Source organism: Aspergillus melleus, assembly GCF_016097325.1.
Source record: "Aspergillus melleus strain CBS 546.65 chromosome Unknown contig7, whole genome shotgun sequence".
Classification (NCBI taxonomy): Eukaryota; Fungi; Ascomycota; class Eurotiomycetes; order Eurotiales; family Aspergillaceae; genus Aspergillus; species Aspergillus melleus.
Window position 1 is genome coordinate 2,827,289 of NW_025763376.1, and position 26,485 is coordinate 2,853,773.

General features: G+C 49.5%; 7 protein-coding genes and 2 non-coding genes across 9 annotated transcripts; 5 read left to right on the top strand and 4 right to left on the bottom strand.

Annotated features, from left to right (window-relative positions):
- Nucleotides 1-3,901: 3,901 nt before the first annotated feature.
- MUP3_2 (APC family permease) lies at nucleotides 3,902-5,402 on the top strand (the record flags this gene model as incomplete). The annotated part of the gene is made up of 4 exons (XM_046093659.1): nucleotides 3,902-3,907; nucleotides 3,992-4,711; nucleotides 4,786-5,186; nucleotides 5,261-5,402. The coding sequence occupies 4 exons, from the start codon at nucleotides 3,902-3,904 to the stop codon at nucleotides 5,400-5,402; spliced, it is 1,269 nt and encodes a 422-aa protein (XP_045949637.1).
- On the bottom strand, nucleotides 5,261-7,419 carry LDX57_011918 (uncharacterized protein). Its single transcript, XM_046093660.1, has 2 exons — nucleotides 6,047-7,419; nucleotides 5,261-5,975 (listed from the first exon to the last, which is right to left on the bottom strand). The coding sequence occupies exons 1-2, from the start codon at nucleotides 6,349-6,351 to the stop codon at nucleotides 5,438-5,440; spliced, it is 843 nt and encodes a 280-aa protein (XP_045949638.1). The 5' UTR covers nucleotides 6,352-7,419; the 3' UTR covers nucleotides 5,261-5,437.
- On the top strand, nucleotides 6,722-8,107 carry LDX57_011919 (putative salicylate synthetase; the record flags this gene model as incomplete). Its single annotated transcript, XM_046093661.1, has 1 exon — nucleotides 6,722-8,107. One exon carries the CDS (start codon nucleotides 6,722-6,724, stop codon nucleotides 8,105-8,107), a length of 1,386 nt encoding a protein of 461 aa, XP_045949639.1.
- A 162-nt stretch (nucleotides 8,108-8,269) lies between these two features.
- Nucleotides 8,270-8,381, bottom strand: LDX57_011920. Its single transcript has one exon. It is a non-coding gene; the product is annotated as a tRNA-Leu (tRNA).
- Nucleotides 8,382-8,714: 333 nt separating this feature from the next.
- On the bottom strand, nucleotides 8,715-10,756 carry LDX57_011921 (uncharacterized protein; the record flags this gene model as incomplete). The annotated part of the gene is made up of 8 exons (XM_046093662.1): nucleotides 8,715-9,234; nucleotides 9,341-9,481; nucleotides 9,541-9,848; nucleotides 9,908-10,018; nucleotides 10,067-10,254; nucleotides 10,311-10,438; nucleotides 10,489-10,610; nucleotides 10,662-10,756. 8 exons carry the CDS (start codon nucleotides 10,754-10,756, stop codon nucleotides 8,801-8,803), a joined length of 1,527 nt encoding a protein of 508 aa, XP_045949640.1. The 3' UTR covers nucleotides 8,715-8,800.
- Nucleotides 10,757-11,193: 437 nt separating this feature from the next.
- On the bottom strand, nucleotides 11,194-11,267 carry LDX57_011922. The gene has a single exon. It is a non-coding gene; the product is annotated as a tRNA-Lys (tRNA).
- A 3,117-nt stretch (nucleotides 11,268-14,384) lies between these two features.
- Nucleotides 14,385-15,836, top strand: LDX57_011923 (Zn(II)2Cys6 transcription factor domain-containing protein; the record flags this gene model as incomplete). The annotated part of the gene is made up of 2 exons (XM_046093663.1): nucleotides 14,385-14,885; nucleotides 14,994-15,836. 2 exons carry the CDS (start codon nucleotides 14,385-14,387, stop codon nucleotides 15,834-15,836), a joined length of 1,344 nt encoding a protein of 447 aa, XP_045949641.1.
- A 1,003-nt stretch (nucleotides 15,837-16,839) lies between these two features.
- LDX57_011924 (MFS transporter) lies at nucleotides 16,840-18,582 on the top strand (the record flags this gene model as incomplete). Its single annotated transcript, XM_046093664.1, has 3 exons — nucleotides 16,840-17,748; nucleotides 17,809-18,257; nucleotides 18,315-18,582. The coding sequence occupies 3 exons, from the start codon at nucleotides 16,840-16,842 to the stop codon at nucleotides 18,580-18,582; spliced, it is 1,626 nt and encodes a 541-aa protein (XP_045949642.1).
- A 1,010-nt stretch (nucleotides 18,583-19,592) lies between these two features.
- LDX57_011925 (type I polyketide synthase) lies at nucleotides 19,593-26,310 on the top strand (the record flags this gene model as incomplete). Its single annotated transcript, XM_046093665.1, has 8 exons — nucleotides 19,593-19,885; nucleotides 19,939-20,224; nucleotides 20,279-20,944; nucleotides 21,003-21,341; nucleotides 21,402-21,429; nucleotides 21,480-23,863; nucleotides 23,923-26,196; nucleotides 26,257-26,310. The coding sequence occupies 8 exons, from the start codon at nucleotides 19,593-19,595 to the stop codon at nucleotides 26,308-26,310; spliced, it is 6,324 nt and encodes a 2,107-aa protein (XP_045949643.1).
- Between the last annotated feature and the right edge of the window lie 175 nt (nucleotides 26,311-26,485).

The window sequence follows — 26,485 nt, forward strand, 5'->3', positions numbered from 1 at the left end:
GAAATTATATTGATGCGGCTTTGATCTAGGATCAAATTATTGTGAAATTCAGTGTTCGGATCAGAAATCAATTGAAGTGTTGATAGAGATCTAATTTTATCATCTAAAATGTTGATTGAATCTTGCACGTTTTTTAACAATTTCGGGATTTTTGTAGACTCTATCTGATCTGTTTTCTGTTCGAGAAAGATTTCTTTGTCTTTCAATAAGTTTAGTATCTTTGTAGGTGGCTCGGGTGACGTTTTGTTAATGAGATCTTTAAAAAACGGTTGTGTGGGATCATAGAATTTTGTCTTATCAAATTTTACATCTCTTGCCTTTTCGACACGCTGTCTTTTCGGATTCCATATGTGTCAGATATTTGAAGCCACAAATCCTAAGAGAATATCTCTATAGGCGCGAGGAGCCATTTTATTGCTTTTTTTTTGATCTTGTCTCGTGTAAGCAATGCAATCAATTATTCAAAATCTTAAGAGATCAGACTTTTGTTTTGTAATCTTTTCATAAGAGATTGTCCATTGCAAAGCGGCAGTTGAAATGCGATTAACAATATTTGTTACTGCTGAGATAATCCAGAATCAAAGATTACAAAATAATTTTGTTTCAATTATTAGTTTTCTCGCTTTCATAATTAATATTGATTCAGCGCGTTTTGTCGAATCATTTTGTTTTGATGTGTTGACTATCGAATATTTGTATACGATTTTTTCAAATATTTCAAATTGTTTGATTGTATTTCCAAGAATTTGCTCACGATCGCTCTTGAAGAACTTAATAATGTGATTGAATAGATTTTTGATTTGACGTGTAAAATTGATGATCGTGTTAATACAATCATTTTTTTTTCGGTGAGCAATAAAAAAGTGAAATCGAATTATTTCATTATAAAAATAAGAGATCCACTGATCTTCATTCAATGCAGAAATCATTTGAATAAGATCAAAATGCACACGTTGAAAAAGATTTTCTGTTTTTATTATAAGACGTCTCGAGATCTATTGTGAAACATTAAAAAGTTTGCAAATTTCACATTTCTTGTCATTATATTGTTTTACTTTAAAATCATCAATTTGAACGCTTGTAGCAATCTTAAATAGATGACAAAATGCATCTCAATGAAAATGAGCCATCCGACGATGTTATAAGTCGTTATTGCTTTTCAAAACGTGAGGTTTCGTTGATCTTCGGATTTTTTGATCGTTATTTATTAAAAAGCTGTATTGAGTGCTGTTTGACTTCTTAATAATCCACAAATCAGATGAATGTTTTTTCACGTAAAAAACGACTTTTTTTTTCTTCAAAATCGTGTTGCGATTCATGTTGAAATCGTATTTTGCTTGTTTAAGCTTTTGAACGCTGAGAATATTCATATGCAGATCTGAAATGTAAACAATGTTGATAAGAATAAGTTCTTTATTTCCTTTCTCGTTTCCGTAGTTTGATCGTATTTTCACGTTTCCAGTATCTAGAATTTGGATGATTGAATTCTCTGCATGGAGTTGTTCATTTCTTGAATAATCGATATTTTCAAAATGCGAGATCTCATTATAAACATGTGTAGAGGATCCGGTATTGATAATAAAGCAATTTCTGAGCAGAGAGTCATTTGAAGCATTAAACGCGAGCGATATAATATAATGATTTTGATGTTTTTTTTCTGCTTTTTTCCAGTTCCTCTAAATGATCGATTTGACTCGTTGAGATCATAGATCTGATTTTGAAGCGAAATCTCTGATATCTTTTATAACTTTTTTATCGGGTTTCCAATTTCTCGATCGAGTATTAAAATAGAGATACAAACAATCTTTATATTGATGACTTTTTTCACACGAGCAGAATAGAAATTCTTTCTTTTTATGATTCTGTGATTTTTGTGTATTTGATGTTGAATCACTCTGATCGTTGAGAGTGGCGTATAAATAATCTAAAGTTGTTGAATTGTCCTTATTGCTGTTGACAAAATGAGATCGAAAGTTGTTTAATAAATCAATGAATGATGTCTTTCTGATTCTCGCATAATTTTAACTCGCGTATATAGCATTCATAGCTTCAATCGATCTTAGAAAGTCTTGTTGTATATAATGATCTTGACTTTTAGACATATCGAGTCGTTTGATCATTAGATAAGTGTGTTTGAATTCCTGAATCCATGCGTTGATTTTGTTTTGCCGTGAGGATTTCTTGATGACTGTTTTATATTGTTTCAAGGCCTTATCTTCTAATTTCTCTATTGTTGGCTTATATTGCTGCTTCAACGCTTTCAATATTTCGAAATGTCTCTTTTTTTCGACAAGCGGTTGAACATGTATAGCAATTGACAATCTAATTGCTTTTTCAATCTTCGCGATGTTGTTTCTCGAATTTTTATAATCCTAAAGATCCAATTAAAATCTTCGATAATTCGATTTAGTGAGATCTTGAAGTCTTGTAAATTTCATGGGTGCCGGAGGATAATCATCTTTCTTCGGATTGAAATAATCTCATATATCTAGCCGTTCAGCATATTCTTCAATGTTAAGAATCCAACTGCGTTAGTTATCTCGTTCTTTCAGGATGACTTTAACCTTCATAGCATTTTCAGTATCGAATGATGAAGTCATATTGTTGAATTCAAATGTGTCGTCTTACTCCCTGATGTTTCACCGGGATTGCCGTATTGTGTTGCTCCAGGCGGATTCTGTATAACTTTAAAAATGACCAAAGCGGTAATCTTTAGAACGATTCCGGGTTCATAACTATGGTAGTTTGGAGGGCTTGACAGGGATGATGAAAGCACTGAATTACGTGATCTCCACGGATTCGATTGAAGGTCTTGATTTTCTAACTATGCGATATAGCTCGTATTTATGCAATCTCTGGAGCTTCAAAATGATGATCAATCAACTCAACAGGAAGAAGCAATTATGTTGAATAATTGACTGGTCGATTATTTCGGCTGAGCAAGGCGATGAAATGCCGGCTTAGTCAACTCCCGCGGCCACAGTTACTAAGCTGCTGCCTTAGGCTCACATGCCTGATCGGGGCATCCGGTGTTATGAATTGACGGTGAGCATAGATCAATCAAAGTCCGGTGTAGAGGCACAGAATCTAACTTGCAGACGATTGTCCTCGGGTCTGTGGATTTAAAATCGGATACGGTCCGAAAACGTTCGTTACAGCAGTGTGGGAAAATAGACGCACTACTCCGTACATGTACTTATTCTCGGAAATCTGAATGACATCGATGGGAGAAGAAAAGAAGAAAATGGGCAGGAGGAAATGGGCAGGAGGAACTCACACTTGTGTTCTTTATTTGTATAACAGCATTATTGCGCAGTCAGTAATGGTGCATGCCCCTTGATTCCGCGATGTTTATGAATTGCGAGGCATTCTCCGGAAACGACATTCTTATCGCATCACCCCTTGCTTCCTCACAAGGTTGTCGATTGAACAGTTGTCAATCTTACATTACATGTCCATTTAAGTTCATCATAGCTCATGCTTTGATCTTGCGGTCGGAAAGCTATCGTGAGTCACCCCCAACCAAGGCCAGAACCAAGGCCAGAGCCAGAGCCTCGAAGGAAGATAGTAGAAACAAGCATGACTTATTCGAGCTCGATTGGCCGTGATGATGAAAATGAGAGACAGCCTCTGGTAGGGGCTACTTCCCCGTGCTACGAGGCATTGCATAACTCAACTACCGACGACCTCTCTAATGGCTTATTGCCTTGTGAACCTCCTCAAGTGAAGCCACTCACTTGGTCAAGTGCCTATATTCTAGTTGTATCGCGTGTTATCGGGAGCGGAGTGTTTGCGACTCCAGGTTCAATCGTCAAATCTGCGGGAAGTATTGGGCTATCCCTATCGCTATGGTTGGTTGGTACAGTTCTATCGGCCTGCGGAATGGTGGTGTTCATGGAATATGGATGTATGCTGCCTCGCTCTGGGGGAGAGAAGGTAACGTCTCCCGGTCAGATAGCCTTGCTGGCTAGTTAACTGTTGACTGGTCTAGGTGTGTCTGGAATATGCCTATCCTCGCCCTAGGTTTCTCGCGTCCACTTTGATAGTGGTCCAGGCAGTGTTGTTGAGCTTTACTGCCAGTAATTGTATCATCTTTGCCAAGTACACGCTCTTCGTGTTCACGACCGAACCCACCGAGTATCAGTATAAGATACTGGCTGCTGGTCTCTTGACCGTGGTCACGATCATCCATGGCTGTTTCCTCAAGACCGGGATCTTCATTCAGAATATGCTCGGATGGGTCAAGATCTTTTTAATCACCGCAATCTCTCTCACCGGGATGTGGGTGATCCTTCGACAGCCCCTCGAGAGTAGATCGCACCACGACAGCCCAAAGAATCCGTTCGCGTGGGATGCGCTATGGGAAGGGTCCAACTGGAGTTGGAGTCTCATCTCTACTTCCCTATTCAAGGTCCTCTACTCTTACGCGGGCTTGAATAATGTGAACAACGTCCTCAGCGAAGTCCAGGACCCGATTCGGACGTTGAAGACGGTTTGTCCGGCCGCGCTGATCACGGCAAGTGGTCTTTACTTCCTGGCCAACATCTCTTATTTTCTCGTGATTCCGCTCGATGAAATCAAGCAAAGTGGTGAGCTCATTGCCGGCTTGCTCTTCGAACGACTCTTTGGTCCGCATGTTGGTCGGGTGGTTCTTCCATTAGCCGTGGCTCTTTCGGTGGCGGGAAATGTGATGGTTGTGACTTTTGCTCTGGTATAGAAATGCATACATATCTCCCCCTTTTTCTCCCTCCTCTCCGTGTTGCAAGTGATCTAATTCAATGCTAGGCTCGCGTGAACCAAGAAATCGCCCGCCAGGGCTTCCTCCCCTGGTCCCATCTCCTTTCCTCCTCCCGACCATTCAACACCCCCCTGGGGGGTCTAATCGTTCACTACATCCCATCCGCCCTGGTAATCTTACTCCCGCCGCAAGGCGACGCAAACAACTTCATCCTAGACGTGGAAGGCTATCCGCAGCAGATTTTCATGCTCGCCATCGCAGTCGGACTACTGCTTATCCGGAAACGCGAGCCGTTTCGAAAAGCGCCGTTCAAGGCATGGCGCTTGGCCATCTGGTTAAGGATCATCGTCTGCGTTGCGCTGATGGCGGCGCCGTTTTTTCCGCCCCCCGGGAGGAAAGGAGATGTTAGGTTTTTTTATGCTGCTTATGCAGTGGTGGGGGCTGGGGTGTGAGTTTTCATTTCCTATTCTATTCTATCCTATCTTATAGCAGGTTCTGGACGTTGTCGGCTAACAGAATTAGACTCCTCACGGGCGTGATTTACTGGTATCTTTGGACGGTTGTACTACCGCGACGAGGCGGTTATCGTCTGGAAGAGAAAAGCGATATACATGAAGACGGCACTGTTACTAAACGGCTTGTTCGCTGTCACGGCTTGGATTAGAGGGATGATGTATGTAGCTAGACCTATCCATAGATCTATTCCTCGTCCATTGAATAGAAAACCAGAGCTCGAACCTCAATACTCTCTCTCGCCTCCTCCCCGTCAGTCCCCGGAACCACAAACGCAGAATGCGGCACCCGCCGTGCTCGCCCATCTGTCTTCGACTCGAAACACTTGAACAGCGTCACCATGTCCGGCGTCTGTCTGTCCCTGAAATACCACCGTATGCGAGGATTCGGTTTTACCAAGCACGTCTCGCCGACTTTGTCTGGATAGATCATCTTAATCGGGACGAGATCGTCGTCGGAGACTGTTCGAGCGTCGGCTACAGCGAGCGGGTCCCGAAGGACGGGTTTCAAAGGCCGCCAGACGTTGATGATTTGATACCGACATTTCAGGAGCGAGCGAGCTTCGTCCCCGAGATAGTACTCCACTCTTTGCTTGGCTGCAGCGTCGGTCTGGTCGATGTGCACGCGCTGGATGGGGCCGCGGGCTTGCGGTGAGGAGCCTTGGAAGTCTTGGGCTGCACGGCGGATGGTGTGGTCGAAGACGTAGGTGCGTGATGCGCCGGTCCTAGAGAATGGTTAGGTAGGGTTCGTGGTTGATTGAGTTGACAATTGGCAATATGGATGAGGGCAACTTACACGTCTTTGATGAGGTTGTCAATCTCGGGGTAGTAGTGTGTCTTGATCGCGTCGTCGTCGAGGTCGGAGAGGTCTTTCGTCTGGCTTGCGTGGTGATGGAATTGGAAGCCGTTATTGTCAAGCGTGTAGTCTTGTTCGCGACCTCTGACGTCGTGGATGACGACCGGAACAGTTGTTATTGGACGGATGTACGAGCTGGGCTTACCGACGTAGGTTGGGGTCAGATGCGAGCCGTCAGGTTGCTCTTCGATGAAGTTAAGGGTTGTTTGGACGTCGTGTGTAGACATTGGCGCTGACTTGGTCATGGTGTTTTTTCTTATCGGAGATGACGATTCTCTCTGGTTCAAGTACCTTATCTATAGTAAATGAAGGCAGCATCTCAACCCTAGAAGCCGGGATTGTGTAAGGCGTTTCCTCGCTTCGAAGATAACAAACGCAAGGGAGGTCGTTGGATCCCAAGTTTAAAGACGTTCAGATGATGTGTCTCATGCAGGAATGCGTACGTCATCTTGCGCAAATAATGGGTCGTTACCGTGCAAGTAGCATCGAGGCTTATCTGCATCGTTCGTACTCCTGCTACGGAGTAGATGCCACGACCTTCATGACTTTTCAAACCGACAACGTCTTCGAGTATCCCCTGTCCCTGCCAGTTCTCTCCCACCACTTGACATCAACATGATTGAACCTAGCAAACCAATCACTTTCCTGGCCCCGGAAGACCCATTAGATGCTGTTGTCGCGATCCTATCTCACCAGAAAGGAAGAAACCACTATATCTACGAACGGGAGGAAACATGGTATATCGGGCTAGACAGCTATGCATCCTTGATTGTGAGCTCCGATGGCGAACAATTGATTCGATATTTCCAGGGCGAAGGCGAGAAGGTCATCCCTGTTCACGAACCTCTACCCGTGCTTGCGCGGGACTTTATCTCGGAATACTCCTCTCACGGCAACATCTTTGGTCACGTCGGGTTCAATTACTCGGCTCATGTCTTTGGACGAGGGTACGTGCCTGGGCGATGGCCGCTGCTTAGTCTCATGGTGCCGTGTGCGCAGGTAGCCGTTTCGCGAGATGGGATTACTGTTTCCGGCTGTGTAGAGGAGGAAGTTCGATCGTTGTGCAAATTTCTGAAGGTCTACCTCTCATACTCACATGAGGTGCAAACAACGACACCTACCTGCCACAGCCAGATGGTGATCGATCTCCGGGTCAATGAGTCCGAGTACAAGGCCCGCGTGTCGACCGCAATATCGGAGATCCGAAACGGGCACTACGCCAAAGTCGTCCCGTCGCGCATCGTAAATCTCCCGGGCCGGGTTGACATGCTAGCAACGTTGCAACAGGGTCGTCGCTCGAATACCCCGGCTCGAACCTTCTCCTTTAGCCACATGGGCATCCAAGCTACTGGGTTTAGCCCGGAGTTGATCATCTCGATCACAGGTCGCGATGTCTGTACGGAAGCAGTAGCTGGGACACGGTTGCGCGACAACACGACAGGTTTCAACGGCGCTCCGAGCGCGCTGTTAAGCGACCCCAAAGAGGTGATGGAGCATGTCAGCGCCATCAGGGGGTCCATGAAACGGCTCGCGCGGGTTTGCTGCTCTAGGACCATCGTCGTCAGCGACTTCTTGTCGGTCGTGGATCGCGGAAACGTCCAGCATCTCTGCTCGCATGTTTCGGGGCGTCTGTCGCCGGATAAAGATGGCTGGGACGCTCTGCCGGGTCTGGCGGTTGCTGTGCCGGGTGATGCAGGCCAGGGGGTCTTTCAGGAGGAGGATATGCAGGAATTCGAGCCTGTACCGCGAGAACTGTACTGTGGGGCGGTGGTCATGATTGATCCGAGCGCGGATTTCTTTGAGGCGACACTCGCGTTGCGCAGTGTGTTTCAGGATGGGAAGCGTCAGTGGCTTCAGGCTGGGGCTGGCATATCTGCGATTTCGGATCCGGATCGAGAGTTTGTGGAAACGTGCGAGAAATTGGCTAGTATTGCTCCTTATGTGGTGCCGGAATTGTCGCTCTGCCGAGAGGTGAGAGAAAGAGAACGGCATGAGAAGTAGTTAAGACAATGTTAGCGAAAGTCCAAGGGGCTGAGGCAGTGGACGCTAGCCTCTTAGAGTTGTTGTTCATAGCGTTCATCGATTTTGCTGGTATGTTGTTCTCTTCTCTTTCCTCTAGATTAAAAAGAAAAGGCATCAAAAAAGATGTTGGAAAAAAAGGTATGACAAGAGTGGGATTCGAACCCACGCCCCTTTCGAGACTAGGAATATTCGTATGAATATGGGAGGTCAGATCACCTGACCCTAGCGCCTTAGACCGCTCGGCCATCTTGCCCTTGTTGAAGAATGGCCGAAGATTTTAGCTTTATGATCCTAAGCTAAAACATCGTTCAAATATACTTGCTCTGGGATGCATGGCTGGGACGGAGGGGTTATCTGCTTCGAATATGTTTTTTTCTAGTTTTATGAAAGCGCTATTAGAGCGAGAAGGTGCCATGATTGCTTTTGATGTTCAACTTAGCCGAGAAAGAGATGCAGTGTTGTGTTTTCTGTTTACTCCAAGAGCGGTTATATATTTCCGAGGGAATGGGCTACGGCACCACCAAACACGCGAGCATGAACTACGAAGACTCCACGGAACAACACAAATTGATAGTGAAACAAAACACAATCCCATGCCTCCTAGAAGATCATTACTCATCCCAGCTATGTTCTAGACCCCATGGAAGGAAACAAGGCCCCACCGCACTAAGACTAGAAAACCCACGACAAAAACCGCCGATAAACCCGCTTCAGCCCTGTCGCATTAGCCAGCTTGATCCTATCTTCTTCCTTCTTCTGGGCCTTCTCTTCATCGAATGGAATGGGACAAACACCGGTGCTCAAATCCGCCTCCGTCAATCGGACGCGACGAGTACCCTGGTGGATCTTGTAACCGAAGATACACACGAGGTAGAAGGGGATACCAATGTACTGAACGATGAAGATCCGGTAGTTAAATTTCTTTCCGGTGAATAGCTCGCTGCCCTTGCTCAGGTTGAAGATACATAGAAAAACCAAGGCAACCATCGACCCCCATTCGCGGAACGGCGCACGGTATGCGAAGCGGTCGGAGGGAATATTTTGAACCTTGACAGCCTTACAGAAGGCGATGTGTGTCGTTAAAATGGAGATCCAGGTGAGAACACCTATACAAGGGTTAGAGTGGACTGACACGGAGATACAAAGCCATACTGAAACCAACGACCATCTCCATCAAATATCTGAAAACAGTTTTCGTGTTGGAACTCATACTCATGTATGCCAGCAACGAGAATAGAAAGGGAATGACGGCCGTCAAAACCGGGGTCCCGCGACTGTTCGTCCTGGTCAGAATGGCCGGTGCTTTCCCGTCCAACGCGATGCCATAGATCGTACGGGTAGCCAGGAAGAAGTCTAGCCTAGATTAGCAGGTAGCTCAAAAAGAGATAGAGAAAAAAGCCCCGACAACAAACCTGTAGTAGAAGTAGCTGTAATGAATATGAGCATCAAGCCGTTTATCACATGGTCTAGACCCTTGATATTTGCTAGCTCCACCGCCGCGACAAAAGGCGACGCAGCGGCAGTGGTGTGGGAGCTGGACGCAAATGCCAGCTTAGGAGTGTCGTATGGAACGACCATTCCCAGGAGGAAAATCGATAGAATGAAGATTGAGAAGATCCGTAGGAAAGTCAAGCGAACTGCTCCGGCCATCGCAGTTCTTGGATTCTTCCTCTCGGTGATAGGTACTCCCACTAGTTCCGTCCCACCAAAGGCATAGGCACTGCGATGGTGAGCAAATAAATTTGGTCAGGATCAAAACGCGCCAGGAGAGCAACTGACGCATGAACCATAGTACTCCAGGCACGATAGAACCTCCCCCTGGGTCCCGAGGTGTCGAAACCCGCAAAGGCGCCGGGGTTTCTCCAATACCTGAAGCCAAGTCGATCGCGACTATACCGTAAGATAAATTCATCACGGCAGAACAGACAATGAGCTTACTTAGGTCCGCCACCCAGTGCGACGACTAGCATTAAGATAATCGTGCCGCACAAAAGAGTCATCTTCAACAAGGCGAGCCAGAATTGAAACTCCCCAAAAGCCTTGAGAGTGATCAAGTTGATGATCAAGACCACTATCAAAGCGACAGTGACGATGGCGGACGATTTGACTGTATCTCCAACCCAGAACTGTTGGAACAACAAGTCAGCTAAATCAGACGTGATGAGTGTGAGGCGAAGGCTACCTTCATGATTAGTGACGCCGCAACGAGATGATTCGGAGTCGACAGGAGGTATTTAAGGGCGTTGCAATACCCCGTGGCGAACCCAAGGGCAGGGTCTACAAAGCGTGATGCGTAGCCACCGGCCCCAGCTATGTAAAGATCAGAGACAGTCTACCATGATGGAGGCGAAGCCACTGACTTGGCATCGGCGCGAACGAGCTCACCTCTCCCAAGGCTGATAGGACCAGAAAAGCAACGAAACCGATGATGCTGTAGTTCAGAAGAATACCGGCAGGGCCACTTCTCGCGAGGCCAAAGCCGCTATGGAAGTTTGAGAATCTCATATCGCCAAAGGTGAAGGAGCTGGCTTACGATCCCACAAGCAGACCTGTGCTGAGAGCGCTGCCGATGACAATGATGCCGAGACGGTGGTTCTTCAAGATCTTGTGCTCTAGAGGCTTATCCATAGTGTTGAGTGACAGAACAGGGCTTGGAAAGAGTCCAACAAATCTTCTGCCCGGAGCAGGGTTGAAGATGATGCCGGTGGATGTTGACTTGATGCATCTGGGGAAGGTGCGCGCGGAATTCACAACTTTGGCTCTTTCCTTACTACACATGTCATCACCACCATAAATGATGATACTGATATGAAATTCAGAATAGGTATATCATGGTGTCCTAGAGGACCTACTTATCAACAGTGAATCAATTATCTCGCCATCCCGAAGTAGCCACGTAGATTTCGCCTGACCTTTTCTTCACCTGCGCCAATTCCACCAATTCAGGTTAGAATCTGAAAAAGAAAACGATCGTAGACCGTAATTCGAAACACCATTGAAGACAATCTCGCAACTTTTGTACGGTGAATAGTGAGTAGAGCAAAAAGACAGAAAAAAAAAAGAAACGCCCGATGTGGGGCTCGAACCCACAGCCTTTCGGTTAAAAGCCGAACGCGCTTACCAATTGTGCCAACCGGGCTTGGTTATGTAACTCGGCCACCTTTGAGCATATAGCCCTACAGTACGGTGCTAGCGAGGCTAATCCCCGCTGGGCGTAGTGGTCTCCAGGCCTCGGCATAAGTAGCCCAACCACTAGATTGTAGCTCCATCGTATACGAGAGATAGTTCTTATGATCGGATTTCCATTGGACAACCAAATAATACAAGCTAGCGAGTCCTAGTCAAGAATTTGAACCATTGCTACTGAAATTATTTGCATTCTTATCACATGCGAAGCCAGAAAAAAAAACCAAGAAAAAGCAGGCAGCAGGCTCGCTTAGGCCGGGTGGCTTTACATTCCTACAGTCGACCAGCAAAGACGGAAATAGTAAGCGACGACATGAATCAGACAAGCATTAGCTGAGCAGCATAACAGGATTTGCGGCGTGATCTGCTGTACGCCACGTCATTTAGTGAATCGCCTCTTCTGCATCTTTTCGGACGGCCCTAGGAACTGGAATTCCCTCCGACGCCCGAGTCCAGTCAAATCCACTCGGGAGGTTGAAGCGCGAGACTTGCATGCCACGGATATGCAGAAGAACGCCACGAAGAACTAGCAGGTGAAAGTCCTGTTTATGTGATAGGGGAGCGGGAATGCCCGCTTACACAAGATTTACCTAATCGTTCTCGTCGATATCTCAGCTGCCTGATCTGGTAACTGCGTCCTGGTCTGACAGCGCTTCATGCAGGTGCTTCGTCTGGCGTCCAGATACCGGCTTTGGTTAACCTATGATCTGCGAGGATCGGGTCTGTGAAACTCCCCAGAGGGCTGAAGAGTGGTAAATCTGTACGTGAGGTGAAGAGGAAGGAGGACGATGTAGGTCGCTAAGAAGTACTGATTCTGGCATGGATTTTCTCAAGCTTGGGGTTAATCCTCGGTAGATCTTTTCATCAACGATGTGGAAACGGGCCGCAGTGCTCAAGATGATATCGGGCTCCGTTATAGTCCACACGCTGACACCAACGATTCAGATCGTTCGCGCCACCCATGTGAATGGCGGACGTGGAATGGTTTATAGCTCCGTTGCAATGCGGAGACTTTTGCCAAAGCATAGGAATGGGAAGACAAATGAACGCACTAGATGTGTGCAGATCGCGCAATCTTCCTGCTTTTAGCCTATCTGATCAGCATCGACGGATTTGCTCCGTCGTCGGTGCATATCCACTGGGATTCTGCTGATCTGGGAAGAGATAAGTATAGAACATCCTAGTAGCTTGATCCTGAGCCAGAGCAGCCCCTCCACCGGAGAGTTTGTGAGTAGAAAATAACCCAAGAGACGTCATGAGGTGCGATTTGGATTGTAAGATTTTACCTTATCTGTTTGTTTGCTCATCGTCGGACGATGTCCGACGTTTTGCCGCCGGTCTCACCTGTACAAGCAGGCACTATGGAATTATGCTAGCAGCCAATGGCACGGTAGACTAAATGCATAATGATCTGGCATAATATGAACCCAACCAGTAGAAATCGAGCCGGGAAGCATAGCGGGTGGCAATGATGGACCCTGAACAATTTAAAACATTCACGAAATGGTTAGTCTGCCGACGGCTGGCTGTGTTAAGCTGACGCGATCAAGAGGGGACGGAATCCTGCAGGAAGTATATTTCTTGAAGAACGACTAGTAGATCGCGTCCCGGTCCCCAACGGTTGCTGCAAGTGAAACCTTGTGTATTTATGAAGGATGCTCTGAATCCTACTATTGGGCCCGTCACAGTGCCTTCGACTAGCACGTAGAAAGAATAGTTGCTCCGGGATGTTTTTCCAGTCTCGATTAGCACGTAGCTTTTTCGAGTGGTCAAACCAATGACAGGGACGATGGGAGCCACCCGAGTACCTAGATAGGAGTTGGGGACAGCGCACTAGGCATATTAGCTCACGATACTAAGACCCACCTTAGTTACTGCGTTCTGTGAAAGACTGAAAGTCGTACGTACAGTCCCTTTTCTCACATCTCCACTTTCTAGTTTTCCCCGCCCACTGCGTGGTTCCAGACCGTCCAGGAGACTAGATGGAATGGGCGATTCAGCCGAGGCGGGAGGCGATCTTTGAGCACCGGTAATCAGAAGGACAAGAAAATAAGTGGCGGCCAAGAGAGACTTATCTCGCCCAAGACTCCTTCGCGTAAAGTAGTGTAGTAGTTCGTGGTTCGTAGCGGCAGGACCCGGAGATGAAAGCTGACTGAACCACGCCAGGGTCCGTTGTTGTTTGTTTATCGGCGAGAGAAACGAGAGAAAGCCGCTTTGTTTTGCTGGGCTGTGCCCGTTTGGGCAATTAGGCGCCCCAGGCTCCGACGGCCGGGAGCGACGACGTTCCATTTCCGTGGCCAATCAGAGACCCCGGGTGAAGGCATGGGTGGATGCCTGGGTGGATGCCTGCGTGCCTGCAAGCCTGCAGGCCGAGGCTGCCACTTCTGCCCTCCCGAATCCTTCAACGCCGCAACGGACAATCCTTCGCCATCGCGCAATGTCAACACGAGCCGTTGACATCCGCCGTCAGAGACATTCGGGCTCATCATTATGACAGCACATGTTCCCGTCCGATGATCTGCAGCATAAATACCTGATGATCGACCTCATCCAGGTTGATTCCATGCTGAAACAGCGGTCGATCCACTCGGCCGCCACGATGCTGATTAGATGAGCCTTTCACATCGCCGATTGCAACAATGCAGCCGAGCAGGGGTGGTCCGTATCCCGGTCGTCCGGAGTTCTGTCTTGCATCTGGAATCATTCGTCAACGCTCGTTTGCCATCTTGCTTCCCCTCTCCCACCCCCACTATCTGTCTAGATGGACGGCATACGCAGACGAGAGGGAACACCCCTCCCCCCAGGTCAACGACACGCAAGGGTAGGCAAGTAGTACTTTATCAGGGCTGCGAATGAAAATTCCCTCTAGACATGGGCCAGAGCCTCAGAAGATCGCCGAGTTTCTGTTTTGTACTTCCATATTTTATTTTTGGTTTTTGGCTTTTGGTCTTCAAGACAATTCATCCCAGTTCTTCTTCCCATCAGGTCATCGGGTTACATGGCCAATGGAAAGATTTTTGTCGTATACAACTGCTCAGACACAAACAATCATTCTCTTGCCTAAACAGTCATGGATGGGACACCTCACAAGAAGGTTCGATCTGCGTGTGACGCATGCCACGGGTTGAAAATGAAATGCTCCGGGGGCGAGCCTTGCACTGGCTGTGGACGATCTGGACAGACTTGCATATACAGTGAGCCTAATCGACTAGGTAGGCCTAAGGGGTCCAAGAATAAGAAGAGTTCGAGTCTGGATAAGTCGAAGAGCGATCGCAATCGCACCAATACCATAGAAACTGCCGCCGCTGTGGGAGCACGCTCAAATGAGACGGTCACGGCAATGCCATCGGAGCAACAAATCTCTCTCGCGGACGGGATCTGCTCGCCACCCGGGGTAGAAAAGTGGAATGACCTGGTGGAGGAGAACTTCTTAACAGATCTGGACGACGGCTTTCTCAGTAATATTTCAACTTCCGACTTTTCCTGGGAGCAGCCTAGCGACATCTTTGACAGGCTGGAGACTGAAACCGGGATAAGGGGGTACGATCCAGACTCCTCGATCTTTTCTCTGGTAAGGTCCACCCCATACTAGCATCCCCACGAGGTTCGCAGTGGGCGAACGTGTCAATATTAGATCGCGAAGGCTAACGCCGGGTATGATGTGGAACTTGATTTGTAGGATTACGAAGGGCCTTATCCCGACCCCCAAGGACCCGGCATGACGCAACTGGGTGACATTCCTTTTGTAGGGCTAAGGAATTGCGTCGCACAAGATACATCCCGGCCACTGTACGATGCATTTCCGCGGCCACGACCCGAAACACAAAGCTTCAATCCCATCGAGACCTGCGCATGCGTCGACCATCATGCCCGTTTCCTTTCCCAATTGAGGAAAATCGAGGGGAATCATTATGCGGCGTCGGTCCCGACCATTCTGCAAGCGACGCAGGACAGCAAGGCCCTCTGGCAACGACTGGTCAACTGCCCAGCTTGTCGACACGATCGGGAGTGCGTTGCCGTGCTGATGTTTGCGATGGGCTTACGGACCATCGTGCGATGCTTGCAGGCGTTGGTCTCTGACCAACAATCGGTTCTACAACGGCCTCTACATCACAACCGCTGGGGGCCACTTGCGCCGTCGGTCTCAAGTGGCGGCCCAACTATCAGCACCCCACACTCGCTTAGCACTGGCAGCGATCGAAGCGCGGTTTTTGAGTCCGTGAGCACAGTCACCAGTCGAGGCCGACGAGGGAGTGGGCTTAGCACGAACACGATCCGCGTGGGGAACTTTGAGGTGCCCGAAGACGAGCAGGTTTTTTTGGTGACCGTGCTCATCACGCGCACGCTCGGTAAGATCCGGACCTCCTACGAGTCTATGGCAGATTATATCGGACGGGTACACGGCAGCTCGCCCTTGAATATCGGGCCCAGCGACAAACGGCCGATTCATTACGTGCTGGAGGACCTGCGAAGACTGGTGGCGACAACGGAAGGGTTCGTTCGGGGTCTCGTGGACAGATAGTTAAACCGCCTTCTTACTGAGACTCGTCAATTGCACGTTGTCTCTTGGATATGAATTATGTGTGTTTGGCGTTGCTCTACTGGATTATCCTGTATCTTCTAGCTCTTGTACATGGCGATTGTCTCCGTTGATACCTATCGTGAATTCTCAATATATGAAATGGAATTGAGTCGACCATCTTGGCCAGATCCGCTCTAATCGAAGACAACTGCTGGTAATCCACTATCTGCGCAATACTGGCTGGTCCACAGTGATGGCGTGATAGTGATACCTATGCAATGCAACCGCATCCAGGAGGTACTCGACGCTCGACAGCTCCACCGGCGATCGTTTCCCGGTCAGATCCGCCGGCGGGTCCTCCGGGTCACCTGATTGGCCCGAATCCACCCGGCCCCGCCTCCCCGTGAAGCTTGGCATAGCCTTAAAAACAGGGCATCGTCATTTATACCACAATACGCCGCCAAAAGTGTCATTTTCTGCTCGCTTCTGCCCTCGTCGCCGGTCGCTCTTTCCCCATTCCTCGGTTGCCCTGGTATTTTCGCTGGCAGCGCTGATTTCTAAGGACCAGGGGGGGAATTGGTCAGCATTAGAAATCACCGACCATGCAATCCCCCTGTCTTTTACTCTCCGGACGTATTTACTACTTCCTTCTCGGCGGTTGGCCAAAACTCTTGATTTTCTTGGTGTTTGAGCTGCCTACTCTACGCTTTCCTTCATTTTTTTTTTTTTTTTTTTCACTTCCTTACTATTCTTGACTCTCCCTGTTCACTGTCTTTGCAATTGAGGACTCCGCATTTTCTTCCACCAATCTTCGTCAAGAATTCCGTGCCTGATTTTGGACCTCCGATTTGAGGTCCCTGACAGGTTGATGATCCTTCACTAAGTCTGCTCATCGGTGCGAGATAATTGAATCCCTTTCTATCAGTCTATCCATTTATTGGGGTTATCAATTTTCTGATCATTGTTCCTACCTCTCTAGATCTCAAAATCATTTCACTGCAAAATGTCCGATACATCCAAACGACAACGCGAACACATCCCCCTCTATCGTCTGGTTCTGTCGCAGACAACCATCACTGACTCGGTCCTGGAGCATCAATGGGAAGGCGAGGGCACGCACGAGAGTCCATACCTGGTGGAATGGCTTCCTCAAGATCCTCGTGATCCCCATCAGATGAAGGAATGGATGAAATGGACGATCACGCTGCTCCAAGCTGCCTCGTTCCTGTCCATCACCTTTGCCTCATCCGCTCTCTCGGCGGCTAATCCCCAGATCCAGGAGGAGTTTGGCGTTAGCGATACTTTGATCATTGCTGATACTTCGTTGTTTGTGCTTGCGTTCGCCGTTGGCCCGGCAGTCTGGGCGCCGCTGTCGGAGTTGTACGGTCGCCAGGTCATATATTTCTTGACTTATGGTCTGACTACCATCTTTGCCGGCGTCACGATTGCGAGTCCCAACATTGGTGCGTTGCTGGTGTTCCGTTTCTTCTCCGGTGCGTTTGGCGCCTCGGCGGTTTCTAACGCGGGAGGCGTGGTCTCGGATATGTATACCGCGCGCGATAGAGGATTGGCTACAATTGCGTTCATCGGGGCTCCCTTCTTGGGACCGAGTCTGGGTCCTATTACCTGCGACTTTTTGGCCGTCTCGAAAGGGTGGAGATGGGTGCAGGGACTGACAACCATTTTCAACGGAGTCGTTTTCCTGATCGGCATCTGCTTCATCCCGGAAACCTACTCTCCTCTTCTTCTGAAGAAACGCGCGGCAAAACTGAGCAAATTGACCGGAAAGGTTTATCGAAGTCGACTGGAGAATGCACAGCAGAGCGCTTCTGCCGTCTTCACCAAGACCATGGTGCGTCCGTGGATCTTGCTGTTTTTGGAGCCGATTGTGTTGTTGTTGAGTCTCTATATGGTTTGTCATCCCCTTGACTGGTTAGAAGGACGTTAGCCCAGTTAGTTAATGTCCTCATAGGCAATCATTTATGGCACCATGTACATGGAATTTGCCGCATTTCCGATCGTGTTCGAGCAAAACCGCCAGTGGCCTCAAAGCACCTCGGGACTGTCATTTGTCGGCATGATGATTGGCCAGATCCTGGGCTGTGCGTATTCCACGCTGGACGACGTTCGATATAAGAAGCTCGCCGATCGCACGGCTTATGGTCGGCCTCCTCCCGAAGCACGTCTGATCCCCTCGATGGTAGGGGCGGTCACCCTCCCGATTGGACTGTTTTGGTTCGCTTGGACCAACTACAGCAGCATCCATTGGATTGTGTGCCAGATCGGCACGGTATTTTTCGGCTTCTCACACGTTGCCATATTCCTTAGCGTAGTGAATTATCTGGTGGATGGCTATACCTTCTACGCCGCCTCGGCGCTTGCGGCAAACGCAGTCATCCGTGCCCTTTTCGGCGCGGCCTTGTAAGTTCCACTCGTGACCTGTGAGAGAATTCTTCCCACTGACCCTTGGTTTCCCAGTCCCCTCTTCACGACTGCGATGTATAATAACCTGGGCATTCACTGGGCCTCCTCCATCTCGGCCTTCTTGGCGGTCGCGTGTCTCCCGTTTCCTTGGGTGTTCTACAAGTTCGGCCCTGCAATTCGACGTCATTGTCGATATGCGGCTGAATCTGCTCGCAAATTGGATGAAATGAACGACCGGATGAGGGAGATCGCCCAACGCAGCAGGGTCAAGTCTGAGTCCGGTGATCAGAAAGAGGCTTCCTCTGGCGAACAGTCCGCTTGAACGGTTCTGCCTAGACGCTCCCGTTCACTCCGCGCACCGTCACAACGACATCATGGCGGCACTGGGCATTTGGGCTCGTGCATTGTTTTATCTTATCCCACCCTTTTCACCGATACGACATTGTAAGCGCTGAATGCGGTTTTGGGTTGAAATTTTTTGGAAACTATACTACGTATTGCATATACGAACTTTAATATATACAAATGTGATAGATACTTTTCGCTTTTTTTTTTGGCTAAGATTTGGGAGCAAATACCCGGTACAGTGCCGGTGACGTTGGCACAATCTCCGTATCTGCAGAAAGGATAATGCAACTCTATCCCGCCCAAACCAACTGGACCCTTAAGGAGAATTATCGGGAACCGAGTGCGACGCTGCTGCAACGTGGAACCTGTGCAGCCAATGGAACCCGGACCCATGCAGATAGCTATGCATTTTTGGTTTCAAATCTCTACGAAGGAATCATGGTGAAGAATTCTATCATGCGCACCAACTTTGCACAAGAGGCCTTCTCCTGCATACTCTGTCGGCTTTGGTTAGTTTCGTCCGGCGACTTTCTTGTAACTCAAGCTAACCGCTTATCTTGTCAGCGCTAAGCACAGGCATCCTTCGAGCGGCGTTGGCACGGCGGGGAGTATTATCGCTCCCTTTTAGTGCCCCACAAGCGCAATTAAAGCGAAAAAGCCCCGAAGGATTGGCTGACTCAGACTGCGCGCAAGAGATTGCGCCCGGAAGAAGATTACGGAGTACTTCGTACAGCTGCCCTGAATCCACGTTAGTGTGGATCAGAATGGAGGTGACCAGGAAAAAACAACTAGTTGAATGGGTGGTTACTCCATCGGGTACACCCCGTCTGTACCCCGATAGCTCGATCTGATATGAAATAGTGGAACGGCTCAAACCCAAACAAAGCCATATAAGGTGTATTGGACTACATTAGTATATCCTGCACACCACATACCTTGATCTTTCCCAAACTCTGCCCACGGGGAACACCACTGTTTAACACAATGGAGCGTTCTGGGACCATTCTCTTCTTCGGAGACACCTCAACGCCTGTCACCTCGGCTCTCTTACAACTGCTGGAGTCCGAGCGCAAGGATACCCTTCTTTCAAAATTCCTTACATTGTCAAGGACTGTGCTTCGTGATGGCATCGAACAGCTGCCATTCCATGTGCGGCAGGAAGCTCGGAGATTTGCAGAGCTGTATGATTTTACGGATCCTCAGCATGCCAAATTGGCGAGTCTTCGCGTGCTTTCGCCCGCCCTTTTAGTGATTACGCAATTGGGACAGTTCATATCGTCAGTGGTTTGTGTTGTAAGCACCGATCATGCGTGGCTAACTATGATCATAGCTGGTACGAGACACATCCCCACGTCGACTATCCTAGTGCCCAAAGCTCCGTTTACATTGGGCTTTGCGTGGGACAAATATCCGCCGCGGCAATCGGTTTGTCGACAAACCTAATCGAGCTCATCCCTCTGGCTGTCGAGGCTGTCCGACTTACAGTGAACTTGGGGAGCTTGGTCTTCACGGTCCGAGATGACCTGGAGTATGATGCTGATGGAGCTGCGTGGGCCTTGATGGTGGAAAACGAGATAATAAACAAACAGCTCCTGGAATTATCCTCGGAAGCTTTAGTATGTTGTTGTGTGCTTTTCTAGATCAATCAATGAAAGCTGACTGGTGGACAGGGGCTTCCTAGCAGGAAACAACCCTATGTCTCGGCAAGGTTCGAGAATACTACGACGATTCAAGGACCACCGACGACGTTGGCTAGGCTGAAACAATTCTTGGCCAGTGCGAAAATATCGACTACAAATTTATCCGGACGCCCTGTCGCGATATACGCACCGTATCATGCTTCGCATCTCTACACCGAAGCGGACGTGCTGAAGCCGATTGAGAGTTCCGCTTCAATTCAGACGGTATACAACACCGAAACCTGGAGCAAAGACCAGCCCGCAATATTGTCGACAAGTTCCGGGTCAATCATACCGCTGAAAAGTCGTCAAGGACTACTAAGCGCCGTCCTGAGCGATGTTCTCGTTCACCCGATTGAATGGAGTAGCATCATCAACGGTGCAATCTCGAGCGTACTGTCCCTCGGTCGCACCAAGTGGGAGACCCAATGCTTTGGACCTCTTCACTCCCAGAAATTGTTGGTCGCTGCTATTAGTTCCGGGGCTGGAGTGGAGGTTACCCTAGCAGACACCAGCATTCAAGCTCAAAAGGGCCATGGCAGAAACACGGCAAATACTCCTATAGCAATCGTTGGGATGGCAGGCAGATTCCCCGATGCAGATAGTGTGGAGGAGCTATGGAAGCTGCTCTCCGATGGTATTGACTGTCATAAAGTGGTGAGTCCAGTCCGATCCAAGTAGCAAAAATATCAGTACTGACAAACACTCTACGAAGATCCCATCCGACCGGTTCGACCCGACAACACATATTTCCCAAGACAAAGGCGCTTCAGTGTACGGTAACTTCATGAAGAACCCTGGCCTGTTCGATGCGCGCTTCTTCAATATGTCTCCTAGAGAAGCCATGCAGACAGACCCGCAGCAGAGATTGGCCCTGGTTACTGCGTACGAGGCTCTGGAGATGGCGGGCTATGTGCCAGGTCGGACGCCGTCTACGCGCCTGGAACGGATCGGCAGCTTTTATGGTCAGACGACAGATGACTATAAGGATGTTAACGTTGTGCAGGACATTGATACATATTATGTGTCGGGTGTTGTGAGGGCTTTTGGTCCTGTAAGTCTTGATTTTTCCTTGACCGAGACCAAATCGACGTCCTTGCTAATGATGCTGTAGGGGCGGGTATCGCGTGCAAACCAACTCGGTGAGTTTTTCGCTAAAGTTGGATACCGGCTTTTCTGACCCTACCTTTAGGAGGACCTTGTCTTAGTGTCGACACGGCCTGTTCGTCAAGTGCAACAGCACTAAATCTCGCTTGCACCTCGATCTGGAGCGAAGAATGCGACACGGCCGTGGTCGGCGGCATGATGCTTCTCAACAGCCCCGACATGTATGCCGGTCTTGCCCGAGGCCATTTCACCTCTGACAACGGGCCCTGCAAGACTTTTGACGACGATGCGGATGGCTATTGTCGCGGCGAGACCGTCGCCAGCGTGGTCCTGAAGCGACTGGATGCCGCCCAGGCAGACAACGACAATATTCTGGGCGTCATTCTGGCGGGCGGAGCAAACTATTCTGCCTACGCGGCATCAATCACGCAGCCTCATGCCGGGGCTCAGGAGAGTCTGTTTCGCAAGGTGCTGCGTCAGGCGGCTGTGCATCCGTTTGATGTGGACTATGTCGAACTGCACGGCACAGGGACGCAGCTAGGTGACTCGGTGGAGATGACTTCCGTCACGAACGTGCTGGCGCCGGAGAGCCCTCGTCGGCCTGCGGATAGCCCGCTATATGTCGGCTCGATCAAGGCGAACATCGGACATGGTGAATCGGCGTCCGGCATTTCAGCTTTGATAAAAGCACTCCTGCTGTTTCAGAAAGAGACCATTCCTCCTCACGTCGGCGTGAAAAGCGGACGACTGAATCGCAAATTCCCGGCATTGGATGAGCGGAGAGTAAAAATCGCCAGTGACTTGGTCTCGTTCTCTGCTAGCGTTGGTCGCAAACGAAAGATCTTGATCAATAATTTCGGTGCTGCAGGTACTAACTCTAGCTTACTGCTCGAAGAGGGGGTTTATCCAACATCTGCTCCGAGAGAGTCTCTCGAGCGTGAGCACATGATTAGTATCACGGCGAAATCGGCCTCGTCACTTATCGGAAACCTGAGGAATCTGGCTGCGTATCTCGATACAAACCCGCAGACAAGTCTGCTGGACCTGGCCTATTCGACAACAGCGCGAAGAGTGCAGCATCCGCTCCGGGTTTCGATCGTGGCCTCCACTATTGACGAGGTCAAGACGCAGTTGTGGTCTAGGATTGAGAAACAGGACTTTGGATCGTCCTCGAAGTCGTCAAATATTGTGTTCGCATTCACTGGGCAAGGCGCGCTCTACCACGGCGCTGGGAAGCAATTTTTCGAGCAAAGTGAAATTTTCCGAACGGAGCTGGCCCGCTTTGAACGCATCGCTACAGACCAGGGATTCGCCCCCTTCCTGAACGATGTCATGAATGGCAACGACAACCCGAAGGATCTTTCACCGGTGCAAACACACCTCTTCCATACCGCAGTTCAAATGGCTCTCTTCAAGCTATGGTCGTCGTGGAATATTGTGCCCACGGCCGTGATCGGCCATAGCCTTGGGGAATACGCAGCCTTGTATGCAGCGAATGTTTTGTCCGCCAACGATACGTTGTATCTGGTTGGTACACGCGCTACTCTGCTAGAGTCTCTCTGTACAAAGGACACACATGCTATGCTGGCCGTCAATTTGCCACTGGAGCGTGTCGTGGATGTCTTGCAGGGACATATGAAAGATCTAGAAGTCTCGTGTTTCAATGGACCCAGGGATGTGGTATTGAGTGGTCCCGGCAGTTTGATTCAGGACACAGAGAAACACCTGAAAGCGAATGGTGTAACGTGCACTATTCTGAACATTCCATACGCATTCCATTCCTCGCAAGTCGAGCCAATCCTGTCGGCTTACGAAACCGCGGCACGGCACATCACTTTCTCTAACCCTCGCATTCCTGTTCTCTCAAGCTTATTGGGAGAAGAACTTACAAGCGCAGACAGCTTCAACCCAACGTATCTTTCCCGTCACGCTCGCGAGCCAGTCAAGTTCTTGGACGCCCTGAAGGCCGGACAAGTGACGGGAGTTGTTCAGCCTGAAACGGTGTTCCTGGAACTGGGCCCCCATCCAGTATGCCTGGGCTTGATCGGGACGGCGCTGGGATCTCCGGAGCGTCTGCTTCCGACACTGCGACGACAGGAAGACCACTTCACCACCACTTGCAAGACGCTCGCTTCGCTGAGTAACAAAGGCCATGAAATTGATTGGAATGAATATCACAATAGCTTTGCAAATAAGCCGAGACTTTTGAACCTTCCTGCTTACGCATTCGACGAGAAAAAGTATTGGATCGATTACAAGGGGAACTGGCTATTGCTACGGAATGCAGACAAAATAGCCCCAGCGGTGCAGCCATCAAAGCCACTGACTACCACTGTACAAACCGTTCTGTCAACGACGGAAGTCAAGGATAACAGAGTGTCGGCTGTGTTTGAGTCAGATCTTGCTGAGCCGGCGCTCCATGCTTTGATTGCGGGACATATTTTGAATGGTGTTGCGCTGTGTCCATCGGTTAGTACTAGGATCTCAACTTTTTAAACAGAAATAGAGCTGACATTCGCTCACTATAGGGCGTGTTCTCAGATATTGCCTTGACCGTGGCAAATTACTTCCGCGAGAGGTTCCAGTTCAATGGTCCGGTCTCTGGCATGAACGTTGTCGACCTGCACATGATGAAGCCGGTGACGATGCCAGTCGAGCGACCAAATCAGCCCAAGCCCTTACGCATTACAGCCCAGGCAGACTTAGGGACTGGTCGTGTCGATATCCAAGTGGGCATGTGGCACCCACAGACCGAGGAAGCGGAGAACAACGCGACCTGTCACGTTGAGTTTGACGACGCGCAGGCCTGGCTACGAACCTGGAACAAGCACGCGTATCTTATCCTGGAGCGAATGTCCGATCTGGAAAGAGGTGTGGTCAGGGGAACCACAAGTCGGATCTCCCACGAGATGGTGTACAAGTTGTTTTCCACCGTCGTCGACTACGACACAAAGTACCACGGCATGCAAGAGGTCATTGTTGATTCCGAGAAGCTGGAGGCGGTGGTTTCATTGTCGATGTACAAAGGTCGCGATGCAGGGACATTCTTCTGCTCTCCTCTCTGGCTAGACAATCTTGCGCAGATCGCGGGCTTCGTGATGAATGCTATTGGCACGATCAACCCCCGCGAATTCACCTATATATCACACGGTATCAACACGTACCAGATCGCGGAGGAGATTCGTCCAGAGCTGCCGTACCGAGCGCATGTCCGGATGATTCCAGAGGGGAAGAGCGTTTACTCGGGCGACGTTTCGGTCTTCCAGGGTAATCGAATGATTGCCTGTTGTGGGGATGTCAAGTTCCAGAGGATTCCTCGCGCGTTGATTGACAAGATTCTCTCATCGCCGGGAGCATCTGGTGTGACGAATGCGAAGCCGACGGCGCCGCGCGTGGAATTGACGACCAGAAATGTTGATTACATCACTTCCAAGAACATCAGCTTTAGGGAAGAGGTCATCGAGCCGAGAACGCCGGAACTGAAAGAATTGATTGCGTCGCAGATCGGCATCTCGACGGACGAGCTTTCAGAGGATAGCAGGTTCAATGAGTTGGGTGTCGACTCACTCCTCTCAATGACTATCCTGTCGCAGCTTCAAGACTCTCTCGAGATCCAGCTCCCGGGCTCACTGTTTACTGATTTCCCTACGTTCGGTGAGCTGCAGGACTACGTGCAGAGTGTCACGCGGGATCAAACGACCGCCGCTCCCACTCCTGGATCGGTCAGCCCAGGGCCTACAACTCCATCGCCTCTGAGCGAATACAAGGACACGCCAGGGAGCCATTCGGTCGACGCCCATCTCCTGGAAGTGTACACCATCATCGCGGAGGAAATCGGCGTCGACGTCCAAGAAGTCATCGCCACCGAGGATCTATCAGTTCTCGGCTTGGATTCAATGATGGCCATATCAATCGCCGCCGCACTCGATGAAAAGCTCGGTGTCCATGTTCCCTCCGACTTCTTCGGCGGCTTGTCTTCGACCAAAGACATCCACAATGCCCTGAGCGATCAGTTCGGCATGCCTCCGCAGCCTACACCACCACCAAAGGCAGCGCAGAAACCGGGTAAGAGAAGCCCTTCATCCCTCTCCTTCCCCTCCTCGATCATTCTGCACGACGCAGCCTCCGCAGAACGAACCCTCTTCCTGTTTCCGGACGGGAGCGGGCTTGCCACTGCGTATGCCAAGATCCCGCCAATGTCGAACACCCGCGTCTGCGCTTTGAACAGCCCGTTGCTAAACCCGGCCAACAGTCACTTAACCACCATCGAGGCGGTCACGGTGGAGATGCTCCGAGTGATACGAACCCGGCAGCCTCGCGGGCCGTATCTTCTCGGCGGGTGGTCGGCCGGCGGCATGTATGCGTTCGAAGCGGCGAGACAGGTGCTGGAATCGGGCGAGCAGGTTGCAGGACTTCTTTTAATCGACTCTCCATGTCGATTAGTCTTTGATGCCATGCCGCGGGAGATCTTGGACCTGATTGTCCGCGCGGGCGTGGGGGCTATGAGTCCTGCCGTGGTTGAGAACTTTGAGCGCACGATCCAAGCGGTGGAGCGGTACTCTCCTGCTCCGTTGCCGGGTGATCACTCTTTCCCGACAACGCTTATTTGGGCACAAGATGGATTGGCGAAGGAGTTAGATGTCACTTCCCTTGATCTCGACTCTGATCGGAACATTGTGGAGTGGCTGCTTAAGAGAGGGGGATCGCTCGATGCGCAGGGCTGGGATGGGTTGATTCCGAAGGCAGATATTGCGATTCATACCGTGTCGGGGAGTCATTTTAGTATGATGCAGGCGCCGAATGTGAGTTCTATCCCCTCTTAACACTATTTTAGTTGAGTGATGCTAACGATGTTTTCCTAGACTACTTATGTGGGAGTGGCGATTGCACAGGCTCTCCATGACCGGTTGGATTAGAGTTGATAGAACCGTAGTTGGGATCTTGGATAGCTAAGAAGTCCTGTACTAAACTCAATGTACATGTGTGATTTTCATCAATAAACTCATTTGTCAGTCTGGTCTCTGGAGTAGCAATTAGTAGACCATGAACGAAATAACTAAACAATACCCCCATGGTACATTCTCCATCTAA